General features: G+C 26.9%; 1 protein-coding gene across 1 annotated transcript; it reads left to right on the top strand.

The window, feature by feature from the left end:
- The first annotated feature begins 386 nt into the window (after positions 1-386).
- Positions 387-15,691, top strand: LOC105432319 (sodium channel protein Nach). Its single transcript, XM_089077838.1, has 11 exons — positions 387-577; positions 1,883-2,025; positions 2,518-2,581; positions 4,073-4,247; positions 5,337-5,482; positions 6,666-6,819; positions 9,839-10,145; positions 13,162-13,215; positions 13,387-13,549; positions 13,648-13,754; positions 15,340-15,691. Exons 1-11 carry the CDS (start codon positions 387-389, stop codon positions 15,591-15,593), a joined length of 1,758 nt encoding a protein of 585 aa, XP_088933964.1. The 3' UTR covers positions 15,594-15,691.
- The last annotated feature ends 3,754 nt before the right edge of the window (positions 15,692-19,445 follow it).

Here is a 19,445-nt window from a genome sequence, read left to right as displayed (position 1 = left end):
AAAAATATAGATAAATAAGAATATATTTTTATAAATTTTATTTATAAATATAAATTTGTTTAAAACATTAATAATTTAAAAGACATATGCAAAATATTAAGATTTGATTAAGATTTTAAATTTTATGCGTATAAAAATTTAAATTAATATAGTAATTTAATTTTTTTTTAATTATTTTTGATTTTAATTATCTACTCTAATCTTGTCATTAATTCTTAAATTAATTTTGAAATTAATTTGCGAATGTATACCTAATAAATGTATATCTAATAAATTTCACGTAATACGTATATAGTTTAAATAATACTTTAAATAATTATTTATTGTAGGCTGAAATTATTTAATTTCTGCTTTACGTAATTACTTTACAAAGAGAATTATAGATAATGTGGATTGAGAAAAATCGAATTAAACCTAAAAACAAAACTATGCAAGCACGGATGAGAAATATACAAAGATCATCACCACCTTTCTCGAGTGTGAAAGTCATATTAAAATATGTAAAATTGTATTGTCGATATTCCAGTATAACCACTCTTAAATATGTCATCGATACTCAAAGACCTTTGTTTGAAAGGTAACATCACATTTACAATTATATTTAAAATGAGGAAGAATTATATTTAAGAATTATAATAGAATATAACCTTTGAATTATTAATAGTAATAATAATTAATTATATTAAGTTGGTAATAGAAAAAAGTTGTGTAAAATAATAAAATAATTAAATACTATTATTATAAATTTTATTATATATATATATATATAAAATTATATATATATATAATTATATCTATATAGATATAATAAATTATTCTATTTAGATATAATTATATATATATATATATAATTATATCTAAAATTATATATATATATATAATATATATATATATATATATATATATATATTATAATTATAATATAATATATATATATATATATATAATTATATCTAAAATAAATCTAAAAATACCTTCTAACTTATATGTATGCAAATGTGTATTTATTATTATAGTATATTTTTGTTTTATTTTTATGCATTTAGTTTTTTATTTAATAGAGTATATATCAAGTCGAAAATAACTTCTTATTTTATTTGCATCTTTAGAATACTGAGTTATAACTAACATAATATCGTAATAGCAGATTTTTATATGCTAAACTTTATTTGGGCGGGTTCCAAATTTGAATATTATTATTCATTTAACGGTGTGTAAACTGACGCTCAGAAGTCAGAGTGTAATACGATTATCAGGCCTATACTGAAACAATGATAAAGGTGATTCGTGCGGATTATGCACGCGAGACGTTTCTAATTCGTTTCTTTATAGCTCACTTATTCGTACTTATCAGCTCGCACACGAGCGGAATGTATGATTAAAGCTAGTAGTTTAACGAGCGTATTCTAATTTTTCGCGAGATTAACGGTGTCGCGGAGTAGAGATTCTTGGATTCATAGCGGACCGCACAAATCAAGTCATCCACAAATCACAATGCTGTTTCGCGGTACGAAACAAATGCGGCACGCTTCGCGAAAGGGAGACACAAAAGGAAGATGGAAAAAAACGTAATTCTACAAAACGCTGGAGTCACGTCGCGATACGGCATCGCCAGTTGATTTAATGTAACATTACGCGTGACGTTAATAGCGCCGTGCGAATTCGGTAATAAACGCATTGCGGTACGAATGGGAACAAGTTATTGCTCGATGTCACATGTGGATTATAACAAACAAATTTATAGTTTTTGCTCTACATCTCAAATATTGTTGCCTTTGAACTTTCGAAGCTAAATGAACGATGCAAATAAAACAGACGCCTCTTTAAATGAATGTCATACTATCGTATTTCCAATTGTTGGATGTAATTAATTATATTTCAGAATTTTATGGGTTATAATACATTGCATAATTATATCTATCTTGATATTCATGGTTTATATTTCATACCGAGATTTTATGATGACGCCTTTAATAACTTCTATGGAATCAGATAGTTACGGTACAGCCGAGTTAGACTTTCCAGGTATGAAGCTATTTTTTAGAACTAAAAATGAAAGCAATTGTAATAATAACAGAAATATCCAAAATTATATTTATATATTTAAATAAAAAAAACTTGATATTAAATTAAAATTTGATTAGATAGAAAATACAAAGAAACATGATAAACAAATTAATTAAATATATTGAGAACATTGAATAAATTAGAAATTAAAAATAAAAATATGTAAAAGTTTTTATCTTTTTTTTTACATTTCTAACATTAATTGTAATTCTTTTTTAAAATAGAAAATTTATTTTCTTTTCTTGCTTTCATAGATGTGCATGCTATAGTACATTATAAGTACATTATAAAATATGAAATGAAAATTTAAAATACGTCATTAATATTTGTAGATGACAAAATGTGAATATAAAAAGTTTTTCTATTTAAATGGCATTCCCCTTTTTTTTCAATTTTTCTTTTATTTTATCGCATTAATCGATACATCGATGATGCTTTGATAATTTTCAGGAATCGCCATCTGCCCTGTTAATAGAATAAGTCGGCAAGCCGTGACGGAATTTGCGACCGACATGTGAGTGAATTTGTATATTAAATAAATGCAAACTGCATTCACGTATATTAAACAAATGCATTCGCACATGCACGAACGATGGCGAGGTGCTGATGCAAACGCAGATCCATTCTAGCATATTAGATGGATGTGGACGAGATTTCGCCGATCAAATTGCACCAATCGCATGATCGATCGGGATCATTCGAAGTTCAGTTTTGCTGGCTGTTTAACGCATATTATTCCACAAATGTTCTCAATGCGTATTAAAATAATCATTGCAGTTGTCAGCATAAATCACAAATATCTATCTGGCAATATCGCAATCGCTAGTTCAATCGCACGATTGATCTTTAGATTATATTAATAATAAAGCGATAATGCAAATAATTGAGAATAAGTTTTGTTAATATTATATTGTCATTAATTCATCTAATTTTCAATCTTTTTAAAAAAATTATAATTAAAAGATGCTTCCAGAAACTTTGTGATTTTTTAAATCAATTAATCATTAATTAATGATGAATGCTGATTGTATTATTCAAATAGATATGTTATTCAAAAGATGGAGATTTAAATATTGCAATAATTGCAAATATTTAAAACTAATAGAGATTACAGATGTGACAAATAATACGTATCTATAATCGATAGGAACAAACTCGTGATTAAGGATGAGTTTACTAAACATTTGGTAATCTCATTGATTATTTTGACCGAGATAGAATTAACTCGCCACAACTGACGAGATACATACTCAAAGCTTAATCGATCAACGCTTGATTTCTATGCTCCGGTTTTTGCGACGTTCCGAGTCAACTGGTACACCGATTATCATTAATTTGGTATCGCGTATTTTGCGAACGCAACAAGAATGGTTCGATGTGTTGCATATTGATGGAGAGCGTAGAATTGGTGGTTACGGCTCATTTAATAGGGTGTTAATATTCTAAAATCCAGCCGTTTCACGCGATGCTATCTCTAACCATTTGCAAACTTTTGGCTCCGCTAATGGAAGAGATGTTTCCAGAATTGTTGATTCGGAACAGGAACCTTCGAAGTTTCATAAGTAACTTCAACGCAAAAGTTTCCATCCCAAGTTTGTGCATTGATTAATGCCACGTTGATTTTTATTCAATTCTAATCTTGTAAAATGTTAAATCAATAAATAAATATAAATTTTAATTTTTCTATCATCCCTTTTAATAATAATTTTTTATAGTAAATTAGAGTTTTTGATAATTGTTTGCACTAAATATTTTCATGTTAATTGGTATCTTTGATTATTCAAAAGATATATAAATCTACCACGATTCGTGCGCTATAATGTTACTTATTAAAAGATTATTGTAAGATTATTTATTATTGATAAAATGCAATTGTAAAGTTGTGCAATGTACTGAAGTAATTTAAATTATGCACATATTTAACACATATATGCATGATTCACAAATTATCACGTATCAAGATATATTATATAATAATTTTATTAAAAATTTTTCTTAAAACTAGTTTTAATAAAAACATCACGGATCGGTCACTTAAAGAAATTCTCGATTTGCTCTCGGAATTGGGTGACCTCTACATCGCTAATTTTGACAGAGATTCAAGTAATGACATGGAACTAGACCAACTTTTAATGAAATATTACAAAGGGTCTTACAATATAATTGAAATAATGAAAAATGTAAGTATATAATACTCAATCAATAATATTTTAAATATAACACTAGAATTTTATTTACAGAAACACTTTCATTAGATTTTTCTTTAAATTTTGAAATAATTGGAAACTGTAAACAATTTAAACTTAAATTTAAAAAAAAATTAGATAAAGATTGATAATCATGCACGGATCTCAGTGCAAAATATAAATTAGAAAACTTTATTTTAAATACATAAGATTTGATGTTTTGGCTCAATTTTCAAGCATCAGGAAGTTAACAAATATCTAAAAATAATCTTACGCTCTCCATATAACGCGCGATTAATCTTGGAACTTAAAAATGGATACATTCAGGGATAAATCAGTGAGTGGCTAATGATTATTGATTTTTACTGTTAGGTCCCTAAATTTAGAATTATGTTGGTGGAATTACCCAACTGCTAAGTTCGCTGAATGTAACTATTATATTAAATATGTGTCGATTACATCCAATTGATAAACCGAATAATACATAATCTAAAAAAATGGTTAAGCAAAAAAAAAAAAGAAAATGGGAGATCAAATTGATACATATAATAAATAAGAGTTGGACAATACATTACGATAATTATAAGAAGATAAGTGTAAAAATGAAAAAAGATTATTATGTCAAAAGATAATCAGTTAAAATATTTAAAAGTGACGAGCGAGAATGTGAATCAGGAATTTAAAATGAGAAATATGAGAACACAGTCAATATTAAAATAATTAGTTTAAATTTTATTATTAAAAATAATATAAATAAAAATTTAAATCCAGATTTATCTAATTTCCAATGCAAATTTCTTGGAAAGCATGATCCCGTTACTATCTGATTTTTTTGTGAAATTCTCTGCATAAATTTATTTCTCTAACTTTCAGTTTTCTGGCTGTAACAAACAAAAATCATTTATGCGGGTAATCGCGTCACTTTATTTTTCCCTGATGTAGATGCATTAAAGAAGAGATTTTCTCTGAAGATCAATTAAAATATTATTTGCACGATACTTTGGGTGCCGACCGCTATTGTTATCCGCAGGAAATTATCTATAATTTATACGGCAACACGTTTCATATATCTGAATTTTCTAGCTATCACCGAACTGTTCGGCAATGCTATTGAAATGTAAGCTACATGGAACCAGCAGAAACTGTTCAACCCTTTTTGAGTTTCGAAGAACGCAGGATGGATACTGTTGCGTTTTTAATTACATGCGTGAAAGCGATGACATTCCCATGTAAGTAGTCTGTGTTTTCAAAATGTATTTTAAAATATATTTTCAAATTGTATGCTAGAAAACATACGCCACGCAATGGTTCAATCGCTCATTCAATTAGCTTATTCACGTGTAAGTAGCACAAGTAGCATCTTTTAGCTTAGGCAAACGACATATTTATTTCCTGAGATATTTATCGTATATAATTCCAGTTATTTTATTATTTATATTACTTTATTGACTTATTATTATATTTTTATCTTAACAAAGAGAGAAAAAAGTAAATAAATTCTTATTATACTTGTAAATAAATTATTTTAAATGTATATAATGTATAATATAAACTTGAAAATCCGATTGCACCCAATTCATTGCAATTGGTTCTCAACATGAACTGCATTATTTTTAATAAATTGTCTACAAAGTTGATTAGATCGCAGTTTGTAAATTCTATTGCAGAAAAATACTACTGTTTGCTTTAATTCCGTTCACACACGCGATGCGCTGCAAAGATTAACTACTATGACCTAGAAAAGTCTTCATATAGAATAATTTATGAATATTGTTTTGATTATTAATTTGTGAATACATTTTTCTAAACAAATATTTAATAGATATTGATTTTATTTATTTAAAATAAAGTCTTATTTAAATCAACAAACAAGTTTCAACATCAATTTATGTTTATGAAAAACATATATTTGATTCATCAATTTTTATGATTAGCAATTTTATTATGCTATGTTTATATTTCAATATTAAAAAAACTATTCTTTATACTATTTTTTAATTTTAAAAACGACAGTCTTTTTTTATTATTCGAATTATTCATTGTTAATATAATAATATAATAATGCATAGAAAAATATATTTATTAGTAAAATATAATTCTAGTAATAAAAAATTAATATTAAAATTAATAGTAATGTAAGTATAATTTTACATGGAAAAACAGATTTTTATACATTTTTATTATACTCTTTTAAATAATTAGTATATATATGTATATACATATACGTACATAATACATACAAGCTGTTCTACATTTGCTATATCATACATACATAAATGCTTAATAATATACCAAATATAGAGCAGCTTAATATGTCATAAAGAATATAGATTATTTAGTCTAGAAATCAATAACACTAAATATACATTTTATCCATCCGAAATATTAATGGTAATAATTATATTTTCACAGAATACACGGTAAAATAGATTTGTCAGACATAATAACAGAAACAAATTATATACACAAAGTAACAGATCTTGGAATAGAACGCGGTTTAACGGTTGTGATGGAGTCATTTGTGGAAGATTATTTTTATTCAATAATGCCTATTCGAGGTTGGAAGGTAAGTAGAAATGGTATTACGTACTATTTAAATTAAGAAAGCAAAACAGTGTTCTCTAATATCCCACGTTTTTAAGGATAATTTCATTTTGGAGTGAAAATTAAATCTACCATTAAAGAAAAATTTTTTTATCATTCACCCGAAATTAAAATCCGACAAAGCCTTTTTTTTAATTAATAAAAAATGATTTTGTTTAACCTAGATTGTGAGAAATTTGATAATGCATAATTAGATAGAGTGTTCCTACAATATTTCGCTTAACTTTGTCAGCGTGTCTTGCTTATCAAGATAATGATAAAAGTTTGAATGAATATTAGTATAAAAAAACTTTTGTTGTTGAAAATAGTTGAAAAGAAAGAAATTGCATAGTTCCAGGAAAATTTCATGGAAATAATTAACAATCTTAATTAAATTATAGGATTTCAATTTAGTTTTTTGAGACTTGAATATATCAAAGAACAGCAGTGTAAAACAGATTTTTTTTCTGTTATTTCAATAATTGCAAAATTATGCTGACATTTTAGAAAAAAAATATGTTCCATAAATTTTCTTATTTTGCACATATATTATGCCATCGATTTCTAGCTCTTTGGTATATAAAAAACGAATTTAACGTATAATTTAGAAAATGTCTCGCATGACAATTACCTGGAAATATCTTCGTCTTGCGAAAACGGGTCATATTCGGCTCGTAACGAGTTGTTATCACGAGTGCTGAATATGAAAAGGGACTAATCGAGCGAAATGAAGATTTATTCTCGCAATGCTTTATCATGTTAAAACAGCGTTAACGTTCAATTCTATAGTGCAAAGCATCATAAAAGTCCTTCTTTTTAAATGTATTAGATACAAATAATTAAGATATTATATTTTACTAATTATCATTGTAATAAATTTATAATAGTAAATATTTAATGTTTAATTACATTCAAAGTAAATCAAGTAAGGTTACTATAGTTATAAATATGGATATACGGATGCATTCATAAAGTGATGTATCCGTAAATTTTTAGAAATAAATAACAAAACCCTTATTTTTTTTTATTTATTCGCATTAATATTAAGCAAACATACTTGAAAATTTTAATTTAATAATTTAAATTACACAAATTAAGAAATATAAAGGTTCAAAATTATATAAATGATAAAAACACTCGAAACTAACTTTTCAGAAAAATCTACACAAAGAAGACTGATATCAAAATCATATGCAAAGAGTAACAAATTGATCTGATTTATCATTATTCATAATATACACATAAAGTTCCTAATTTTAAACTATTGATAAACTATTTTTTAAAATTATTTTCTAAGCATTGCTCAAGCAATTATTTAAATTAATTAAAATGTACAGTATTATATACAGTATATTTTAAACGTATTACGCATCAAATCTATTGCCATGATGAAGGTAATCGTTAGTTGCCATATCATGAACTTTTTCCATGCTTACCGTGCCATTACAGACCACCTGTGCTTCATTCTCGCATAGTGCACAGTGATAAAAAGCTCGTGAAAGTCATTAGCGGCGCGATATAATCGCGCGTTTCCTTCACTTCGCCATATTTGCAGTGTAGTGTGTACTTTAGACTATAGTAGCACTTACCGAGAACTCGCATTCGATAAAAAATATTGGAAGATTCTATTCTTTTGTCGAGATATTTTTGCCTTTATACTTTCTATTATAGTGTAGATATATTGCAAGATTAACCAGACTTATTAAAGAAATATTGCACTATAAATATAATTATTATATTTTAATAAGTTGTAAATAAGTATTTGTTTTTAATTCTTATTAAATATTAAATAAATAGTTATTATATAAGAAACCTTAAAGATCTTTATCTTAAAACTAAAATAAATTTATTAAATAAATTATATAATTGTTTATTAATTATTATTTAATTATAATAATATATATATATATATATAACTTGACTGTAAATATATGTTTATTTCTAAAAAATTAGTTCTTAATTAATTACTTAATTAATTATTTCTTTGTTAATTTGTTTTTTTCAAACTGTGAATTTCAAAATTTTATCTTTTCAGACTATATTTGCTATAAATGTCTTGATGATATAAAGCTGTTTAATAATATCAAGTAAAACATTTTAGTTTTGAAATAATAAAAAGGACCCAGTTTACTCTTGTATAAATGAATTAATTAATCTTTTTTATTAATAAAAATTTTTCAACATTTCAGTTTAGTTTTATTTCCACACTTTGATAAAACATATAATATGTCATGAAATGTTTGATTTATAAGAATATTTATACGTACGAACAACATGGTTACTTTATGGTATTCCAAATAAATGTCAGCTGCGCTGTAATTAACCCGGAAACAGACTAGCGCATTACACAAATTACAGTATCTCTTTTTGCAGCACAACATAAAAAAAAAATGTATTACATGCTGCGCTACAAAACTACGAGAGTCTCGAATGAACTCGAGTCAAGCGAAAAAATACATCACATGCGATGTTTACATCAACAGCAAATGTTTTACGAATTATATTCATATTGAACTTTGCAAATATTCGAGTATATTTTGAATGTGTTAAAATCAAATTGCGTAATATTAAGTAGAAAGTATATATTATGTGAGGAATCGAATATTTTGAAGTATCTCATGATAAATATTATGCAATAGCAAAAATAAATTCATTAATGCTATCCTTTATATAATAAACTCTTTACATAACCCTTCATTTTAATGTAATAATAAGCTTTCTCAATTTCTTATTTTGTTTGTTGTTACTATTTCTTATTTTGTTCTTATTTTGTTATATATTTTTTGTGAAACAATTTAGATATTATAAGAACAATAGTAATATTGTTCTTTTGGAAAAGTTTAACATTAATTAACTAGTGTACATAAACGTTTTTATAATTTTCAATGGAATAATTTACTTTATTGATTAACTTTATTTGATATAGATGAATAAATTAATATAAACACATCTGAAAAAGGAGAAGCAAATAAAAGTTGAATAAAAATATGATTTATTTTCAGATAATTGTGTTTAATCCTACTGATTATCCAGATATGACTAGCGGAGGTGTTACGGAAGTATTTGCAATGCCTCTTACCGAAACGTACGTCGATGTGACTCCGACAGCTTTCTTTAGTACTAATATTGTTAAGGGATTTACCAAAGAGAAACGCAACTGCCTTTTTAAAACGGAGACGGAGACGGACACACAGTTTAACGGTGCGATTTACACTTACAGTGACTGTATCGTCAATTGTAAGATTCAACACATACAGAAAATTTGCGGATGCAGACCGTTTATTTATCCACGTCGTGGGATAGAAGAAAGTTAGTTAAAATATGTAGTATATTTTTCTAATTATTAATGCTGGTTTTCTTCATATTTACTGTAAATATGAATAATTTAAAATTTAATATATTTTATAACGTTATAATGCATGCTACTGTTTATACGGTTTGTATATATGTTGGATATTTATTTATGAATTTATTATTAATTAAAAATAATTTGACATAATATTTTTCTCTATAGCCGTTTAATTTTATATCATTTATTTATAAAAAACTTTATTAATTTTAATTAAAAATTATTTTATATATTAAATTTATAAAACTGAATAGAATATTTAATAAAATTTATTAAAATGTAACTTGTATAGGCAAATGAATAGCACTCTTTTAGAATTAAAACTTTTTCTCGATTTTTCATTCGCGCATCAAAGTATTTATTATGAATTTCTGTTACATATTGTAATTTTTAAAATGCTAAAAAGAAGTTATTAAGTAATATAATAATAGATGTAATATTAAATCTTTTAGCGATTATATTTTACAATAAGACATTTTCAATTTTTTAAGATTCTGTATTACATTTTGTAAGTTTATAACAGCTTTTTTTAATTCGCTTATTATTCTATTCAGTTTTGCAAATTAAAAATTACTTGTTTCTTTTCTTGCAATTCAAATTACAATTCGCAAATAAATTTTTAGATATTAGTGCATGATATTAGTACATAATAAGGAATAATAAAAACAGAATATGAAATATAAAGTTACACATTTATTACATTTCAGTGTCGCATTATAATAATTTAGGAAATCTATTAAATTTGTTTAATAATGCTATTAAATATGAATATTATATGGAAGAAACATAAATATAAATCAGCTATGCTTTTAATATCTTGTTCGTAAAAGTGAATTCGTCATCAAATGGTAGAACATTATTATAATAATAATTATAATAATTGCTAATGACACTTTATTTATTTATGTCATATGGGTGAAACCCAATAAAACGATAAAATTTATACTAACGTGATCAACCTCGAATCGTATTTCCAAGTAATAAACGAGTTTCGATGTTAATATAAGAACGAACGATAACATCAAACTTGTAAACCCTACATTCACGCTACAGCTTTCATTGATGTTCTTCCATCTGGTGCATCACAGTCTATCAAGGCTAACGATTTGACAATATTGCTAGCAATCTTTGGAGCAAATGGAGTATTGTATTCTTCCAGCTTTTATTTCCTCCTCAAATTCTCTTTACCCAATCTAGCTTTCATCTTCTGTTTGACAGCAAAATATATAGCAATTTACATTTTAGAAAATCTGATAAAAGAAGGATATGTAGTTACCATTTAATAGTATTATAATTTTTTATATTTTTATAATAATGATATAAAAACATTATTTTGTCAGTTTTATCATTTTTTATCATTTTTAATAGTTTTTTTAAGTATGTGAAAATATGTTATTATAGTACAAAAATTATTGGAAATTTATAAAAACTATTGAGTTCTATCTACTTCTATTCACTAAAAATAGAAATTCGATAAAAGAAGAGAAATGAAAAATCAATCTAAGTGAACATCCAATATGATAACGTCATAGACAACATATCCGAAGCCAATGAAATTTTTGTCAATTCTTTACATTCTTTATATTCCTCTGACATCTATCATTCACGCTTCGATTTTTCTATTTCTGTTGCAAAGTGAGACAAAATAAAAATCTGCATTAATAGAATAAAATCAAAGAATTGTTAAAAATAAAGTTTTAAACTAGTTTCCAATTTAGAAATTAATTCCATACATCACAAATGTCCAAAATACATCACAAGAATATTCTGAATCGCGATATCTTTAGAATATCTTTGTATTTTGGATATTTCCACTGTATGGGACTTATAACAAAAAATGTAATTACCATAGATAATTTGAATTAAAAATGTAATTGAAGATTACAGATAAAAAATATAAAGCCACCAGATGTAATTAATAATAATTTTTTAATTAAATATAAATTATAAATTATGGCAATTAAAAAGAAACATACAGGTCGTGATAAATGTGATAAATTTTTATCAGACATATTACTTGAGGCCAGAAGTAAGATTTAGTTGGGCGATACGGTAAAGACCGTATCTTATTGGATAAATCAGGTTTCCTCAGACCTGTACACCCTCTTACATCCCGGTGATTTCTTTCGTCTATCACGAAGTCGAGAGACGTGGGCGGCAATCTGTAAAGGAACGTTGCGCGCCGCATTGCGAAGTGTACGCGTTCGCGAGCTTTCTAACGAGGCTTTACCACGGGTGGCTTAAAGCATTAAAGCGGATCGCGTGAAGCACCGTTCTGTAGGATTAACTTACCGTGGCTGGGGTTCTAGCGAAGAAGAGGAACTCGCTGAAAGCAGCGCCGCGCTGCATGCAACGCCGAGTTCCTCTCTCCATTCTTTCGTTTTAAAGCCACCCCGATTGCTCTTTTTCTCGCGCTCCATCGATAGCACAGGGCGTACTTGGACTCGTTTTTCTCACCCCCTCTCTTCCCTCCCTCACTTGGCTGCCTTCTCCGTTCTCCATATTAATCAACAACACGTGCAACGGCGCCCGCACTAGGGCACACTTACTATCTTTCTTTGTATTACTCAACATATGAATATTTTTTGTGCTAATTCTTATTCTTATATTTTTATTTAAATACCCTAATTTAGATTTTGTAGTGATATTGACGTAATTTTATCCAGCGATTATATCATGTCGTATAAAATTTTTTCTCGTTACCATTATAAAAAAAAAAAGAAATGAAAGGGATTCCTCTGTAATTTTTGTCAATAAATATAATTTTTAATTATATTTAGACATGGCAACACTTTTATAATCTTTTAAAAAATGTAAATTAAAATTTATCTTAACATGTAATGGTAAATTATGCAGTCTAGAAAAAAATATTAAAATGTATACTTTAAAGAAATCTTTTTATATTGTGTAATATATTTATAATATTATATTTTTAAAATCAGAAATATTAGAATTGGATTTTGTTTCAAATTACAGATTCATGGCGTATTTGTACTACCCTGGATGTACATTGCTTGGCTAAGCACAAATGTAAATTGTTGCCAACATTATTAATTTAGAGATAATAACTTGTTTATACAAGAGACATAATACTCTAATATTTATATTAATAAATTTATTAAATAATTAAGTTAATTAAACATTTTATTTATTTAATTGATATTTACCATACTCTCTTATTTTCGATTTTCTCTGAAACAGCTCTATGGATGACGATTTATCCTCACGAGTCTCCTGAAGATATCTACATAAAAGAAAAGGCTTTGCACTGTCATAATTGTTATCCTGCTTGCGATGACATTAAATATGAGGTATTGAGTTGGAAGAGTTACATGTCTGCCGGTGGATACAATACTAACTTATTGTAAGTATGTAATATTTTTATAGATATAAGGAACGACATTCTTTAATCTCCTTCTTTAAAAAGGTTTCAAATGTAAATATTGCGAAATAAAATTTTAGATGGGATTTCAATGTTACGGATCAAGGGATATTGCATGTATTTTTCTCGAAGTACGGCACAATCAGACTGAAACAAGATGTGGCTTCTTATTGGTACGAACTTATGAGTAAGTATAAATCTCGAAAGATTCTGTTTGAATGGAAAGGTCAAATTTAAATTCTACAAATTCAGAATTCTTAAATATATTTAACATATTAGAAATTTATAAAAGAGCTTACACAACCTTTTTTACAAGATCATATTCTGTTTACACTTTTTCAAATTTTGTAATTATATACTTCATTCTTTTAATTTCGTTTAGTTTTAGTTTTGTAAACTATATTGCATACTAATAAACTTTTAAAGTAATAAAACAATTTGTAAGATAAATGAGAAACGAGAAATGAGAAATGATAATAGTAGATGTAAAAGATGCAATCGATTTTATCAAATCTTTAATTAAATTTGTAAATATTATATATGATAGTGCAATACCATATAATTAGATCTTTGAAGAAATTTTACAATTTCTCTCTTTTTACTACTTTTTAATTAACTACATGAGAACTACATGCAAGAGAAAAAAATTTTAAGAAAAACCGTCATTGCTTTCGGTATATAAAGTGATGGGAAAATCCTTTTCATAGTTGATACAAAACATATGAAAAAGGGCATCACATGAGCAAAGGCAAAGTAGTGTAGAAGAGAAATTTTCTGCATCTTCTGTAGGATGCCCGAGGGTTCTCAAAAATGGAATTTTAATATCCGACTGTGTATAACGTTTCTCCAGTCTAGTCCGGATCTCATCGCAAAAAAGGATAATACTTCTCACATAGAGCGCAATTTCTAGTTGCTGATGCTTACTTTGCGAACAAATTGCTAAAACGAGGAACGTGAATGATAATCCGAGGAATATGATAAAAATTTTTACTGGACATTCGACTTATAGAAAAATAATTTTAAGTTTAAATAATTAATATACATTAGAAAACAGATGTGCGCTTTTTATTAAACTTCTAATAAAGAGATCTAATACAAGTTGAAAATTATGTTTTTTGACAGTTGAATTTTAGACAGTTTATTTAAAAAATATTTTGTACTAAAACTTATATTTTAGGTTTTATACATATATATTCTTTTTATATATTCTTATATATATTTTGTTCTTTTTATAAATATTCTTATATATATATATATATATATATATATATATATAATAAATGTATAATAATATAAATATAAAATAATGCAAGAGTATGCATTTTTTCAACATTAATTTTAATATTGTCATAAATTTTACATGTATTTAAATTTATACGAAGGACCATTACTATTCTTTTACTTTAATTACTAATTTATACATAAAAAGTAATGATTCTATATTAATTCAAAGTTGACAAAAGTATATTAGGCTTGTGCGTGCATACGAAACCGCGCGTGCGCGTGTATGTGTGTGCTTATAAACTAACAAAAAAAGATAGCGTCATGTATCCGCTTTACAAAGATTAAAGGATGGCGAGCTTGTAAAAAGAGAAAAAAAGGACAATGATATTGCTGTAAAAATCCGCTATCACGCTTTTATAGCGGAAATCGCCACTATGTGAGCGTGATATTTTTTTAAGAGTAAACACTAAAAACACATTGCCATTTCATCAGATCATCTCATCCTCCCGTTGCGATCAAGTTGTATCATAAAAGTGATCATTTTGCAGGCGATATCGGCGGTATATGCGGCGTCTTCATCGGCTTCAGTTTCATCACTGCAGTGGAATTTCTGTACTTCTTTGCCCTCATGTTTCGCGATTTGATTTATAAAAAGTCAGTCTTGGATGAAGACGATCGCAAGGATGAAATCCCGTCAATTCAAACTCAAACCGCACAAACAATTTATTGGAACGAACTGGTACCACGATCTTGGAGATCAGCGAAATATGGCAAATTTTCTGTCAACAAAGCTAGATATTGAAGCTGAATTATTATGGATTTTACTTTAAAAAATTTCTAATTGAAATGATTCCATTTTTTGTCAGTTATTTTATTGTAAATACTTAAATACTATTCAAAATAGTTTGAAAAATATCTATGTTTAATAAAGCAAATGAAAAGTTGGTTTCTCAGAATAAAATTTCAGATAAAAAAAATTGTTACTGTTTATTTTATCATTAAACAATAATAAAGTAATTTTGAAAAAAGCGATAAGAGATTTTTGTATAATCAACGTGTGTGTGCGTGTGCGTGTGCGTGTGCGTGTGCGCGCGCGCGCGCGTGTGTGTGTGTGTGTGTATGTGTGTGTGTAGAATTAGAATATATAAAATTATCGAAAATCTATTAAAAGGATCGTAAGCTTTATGCAAAAATTTTAAAGAGAATGATGTATTATCAAATTTTAATATCCCGTTTTGTGAATATAAAATCAATTTTTACTTAACAAAATTATAAATTACTATTTATTATAATTTTATTTGTGATTTTGTCAAAGTATCAGGCTTAACATTTATGTCCATGACTGCACTTAAAATTATATAACTAATTAATTACATAAATTGACGCAATTATTATGCATACTTTGGGAAAAACATTCACCAGCTGTAGTTTCGAGTCGACAATTGTTGCATAAAGACGATATAGCTGAATAATAAGACATTATTAATGAGAGAAGTGCTAAATAATGAGGCGGCAGTTGTTTACGAGAGATATGAAGGGGCTATAATACCCTCGCTGTAAGAGCATGAATAGGACGTGATAGAAACACGAAACTGCATGGGAATTGTTATCTGCTTCGATGACACTCGCCGGAGACATGTAATTAATTTCTCAGTGTAATTATGGTTTTTGACAGACACGTGAACTTACATGAAAAATAGTAATTCATGCAATATAATACCACTTTTATCAAAATAACCATGTTTCATAAAATGATTTTAATAGGTTTTGATCTGACTTTACGAAAATCTAACTAAACCTTGCAATCAATATTTGACAATTCGATATTACGGCAAATAGAGTCGACTGTTTACAGATGTTGCTTGTCAGTACCAGCTGCACGTGCAATTTCATAAGATACATAATACATAAGATCTGTTTTATTTGAATATTTGATTAATATTTTATCCACAATTACACATATATTCAAAGTGCTCAGATTTTAATATAAATTATAAAGAGAAAATTTTTCCAGAGAGAAAATACACAAATGTTTAATAATATTTATGAGCTTTGGATTGTGATTCTTTTATTTATAAATATCAATACAATTTTGTAATTTTGCTGTAACTAGAATTTGAAAGTGCGTATAATTAAAAATTTTTCAATTAATTTTTAATTGCAAATAGACATTACAGATTTACTTTTCATTATTCACTTTCACGTTCAATTTAATTCTCATTTATACCAAGATATCATTTTGAAAAATAACAGTATAAGGAAAAGTATAATCCAATTAAATTTCTTCTAGCAAAAGAAAAGTCGATCAAAAAACCTTTCTGAAAGCTTGTATAAATAATTCCAAATCAGCGTGTAGAAATCATTCGAGCGGCAAAGTATGTACAGTTGTGTAAATTTTTGGTGTGGCGGGATCTCAAAGGAAAGACAAAGTTGGGAGATACAAATATTATTAATGGGACAGGTACTAAATGTTTTGCAGGTTTACCGTTGTATTCGAGAAGAGAACCGAATAACGATGGTTGAAGCGCGGAGGCAACGGAGAAAGAAAAATATGGCTATTATGGTTGCAGTACTATAATAATCTTCTATCACATCGCCGTCAACTATATGTATCCTGCACTGTCAGAGTCAAGAAGAGAGTCAGATTTCAGGAGAAAGATTTATTAATAAAAGCTACACTGCGGAACGCTGATAAGTTATTGATCAAAAAAAAAAAAAATGAAACGCAGCTCAACCCTAATGCTTGTCTGACAACCTTTTCATTTTTTCCTAGCTTGATCCTTTATTATATTATAGGTTTTCTATCTTAGGATGATATATATTTATATGAAATACATTCAATCAATAGCTTGACATAAAATATAAACCGTATCATATTTTTATCGTATTTTACAGCATCAAATATTATACGCAATTAATACGTTTCATTGATAAGTAATTCAATTAATAATATTATTAAAAGTATATTGCTATTAGTTTTATCTACTCTGTGATGCCGAGATTCATATCACAATAATTTTATAAGACTCTTTTAGTGTATAAATTTATTAAACTTTTGACAATTTTTATTTCTTTAGTTTTAAATTTTTCGATAAAACTTTTTAAATAAAAAATTAATAAAAATCATTGTATGTAAACATTTTGCCATATTGCATAGCATTATGTAGCATTGCTGAATTATATAATAAGTACATACAAGTTTTTAATAAATATAATCTAAAGAAATTTGCGTTTTGTGTCACATCAGACCGATCATCGGCAATAGTTTCAAACTTGTCAAGTCGACGGATGATTGCTCGCCTTGTGTTTATATTGTTTACTTGAACATCGCAAAGCGGAGTCTCACGGTAATCTTGACCAATGTAATTCAAACTTCCCCGCTTTAGGTACATCGAGTAAATATCCGTCCTGGTAAATAAAGCAGTATACGTCTACACAACTAGAGATAACGATCCTGCATAGATATTCGGACAAGATAGATATGTGTATGATATGTTTCTCATCTGTATCCCTTTCCTGTGAAAAAAACAGTTGCCAGAAATGTATATATGACACTTAATTCATAGATTTATAACAGAAAATTTTATAATAATTACAATAAATTTTATATATTTTTTTTAGCTGAGATTTAAATTTTATTTTAAATCATTACTTTTTTTAATTTGTATTTGTAATTTCAAAGACTATTCAAGCTTTTGCATAAAAAATATGATTAAATAATATGTAAATTAACTAATATTTTATAATTTTTTTATGTGTACTTATTGAGCGGAATAAATTTATCGCACTAATAAAATGTGATAATAATCTTAAATTATGAAAATAAATATTATTTAACATCAATATAAATTAATACGGTTAATTTTTTAAGTTCCTTTTATTATTTGTACATAGGCGGTTACATATATATATATATATATATATGTGTGTATATTTTTATTTTTTGTCAAATATGAACAATAGTTTAAATTAAAAGTTTTCAGCTTTAATATATTCTCTGAACGTTATATTTATTGATATGAATAAATTTAATCGAGTTTGCATGATGGTAAACCTCTTCGGTTTCGATTGCACGCATCTCATGTCTTGCTCCTGTTAATTTCGCGTCCGAGGATACGCGAACATATAATGCGAATAGACTCTCTGTGCTTCGTGCGGAGTATAGTCGGTGGCCTGTGTTTGGCGGAAACCAAAGGGACGTGAAATACGAGGGATGTGCGTGCGCGTTACTGCACCTGCGTATCGCACAAATTATTGCAACAGTATTGTCGTATAATTAAACTTCAGGCCAAAATACCGATCATGCGCACACATACGTGTGTTGTTCGGCAATTTTTGCAAGAAACGCTTCATAGAAATCAGACATTTTTCCTAAATCCTTCTTTATTCGTCTTTTTTAAATAGCCTTCGTTAGTACTAAAAATAAATAAATAAAACTATAAATAAAATAAAGAATATGTAAATTAATTTTTAAGATGCTTTTTATATGGTTGATTTTATTATTATTCTATTTTAATTTTTCTATATAACTAAATCCGTTATATTCTGCAAATAAAATAATTAATAAGTTATAAAATAAAAATTATTCCTTTTTTAAAAAGTTAAAAGAAAACTGTCATTAAACTTAATTTAAACAATACAGAAATATCGTCTA

Source organism: Pogonomyrmex barbatus, unplaced genomic scaffold, assembly GCF_055798465.1.
Source record: "Pogonomyrmex barbatus isolate J1 unplaced genomic scaffold, ASM5579846v1 scaffold20, whole genome shotgun sequence".
In the NCBI taxonomy this organism is placed as follows: domain Eukaryota; kingdom Metazoa; phylum Arthropoda; class Insecta; order Hymenoptera; family Formicidae; genus Pogonomyrmex; species Pogonomyrmex barbatus.
This window is presented reverse-complemented; position numbering and strand designations above follow the sequence as displayed.

Coding starts and splice junctions, on each gene's coding strand:
- LOC105432319 (XM_089077838.1), top strand. CDS start 387: ATGTGGATTGAGAAAAATCGAATTAAACCTAAAAACAAAACTATGCAA. Junction 6,820..9,838: donor TGCCTATTCGAGGTTGGAAG/GTAAGTAGAAAT, acceptor ATTTATTTTCAG/ATAATTGTGTTTAATCCTAC. Junction 13,755..15,339: donor TTATTGGTACGAACTTATGA/GTAAGTATAAAT, acceptor ATCATTTTGCAG/GCGATATCGGCGGTATATGC.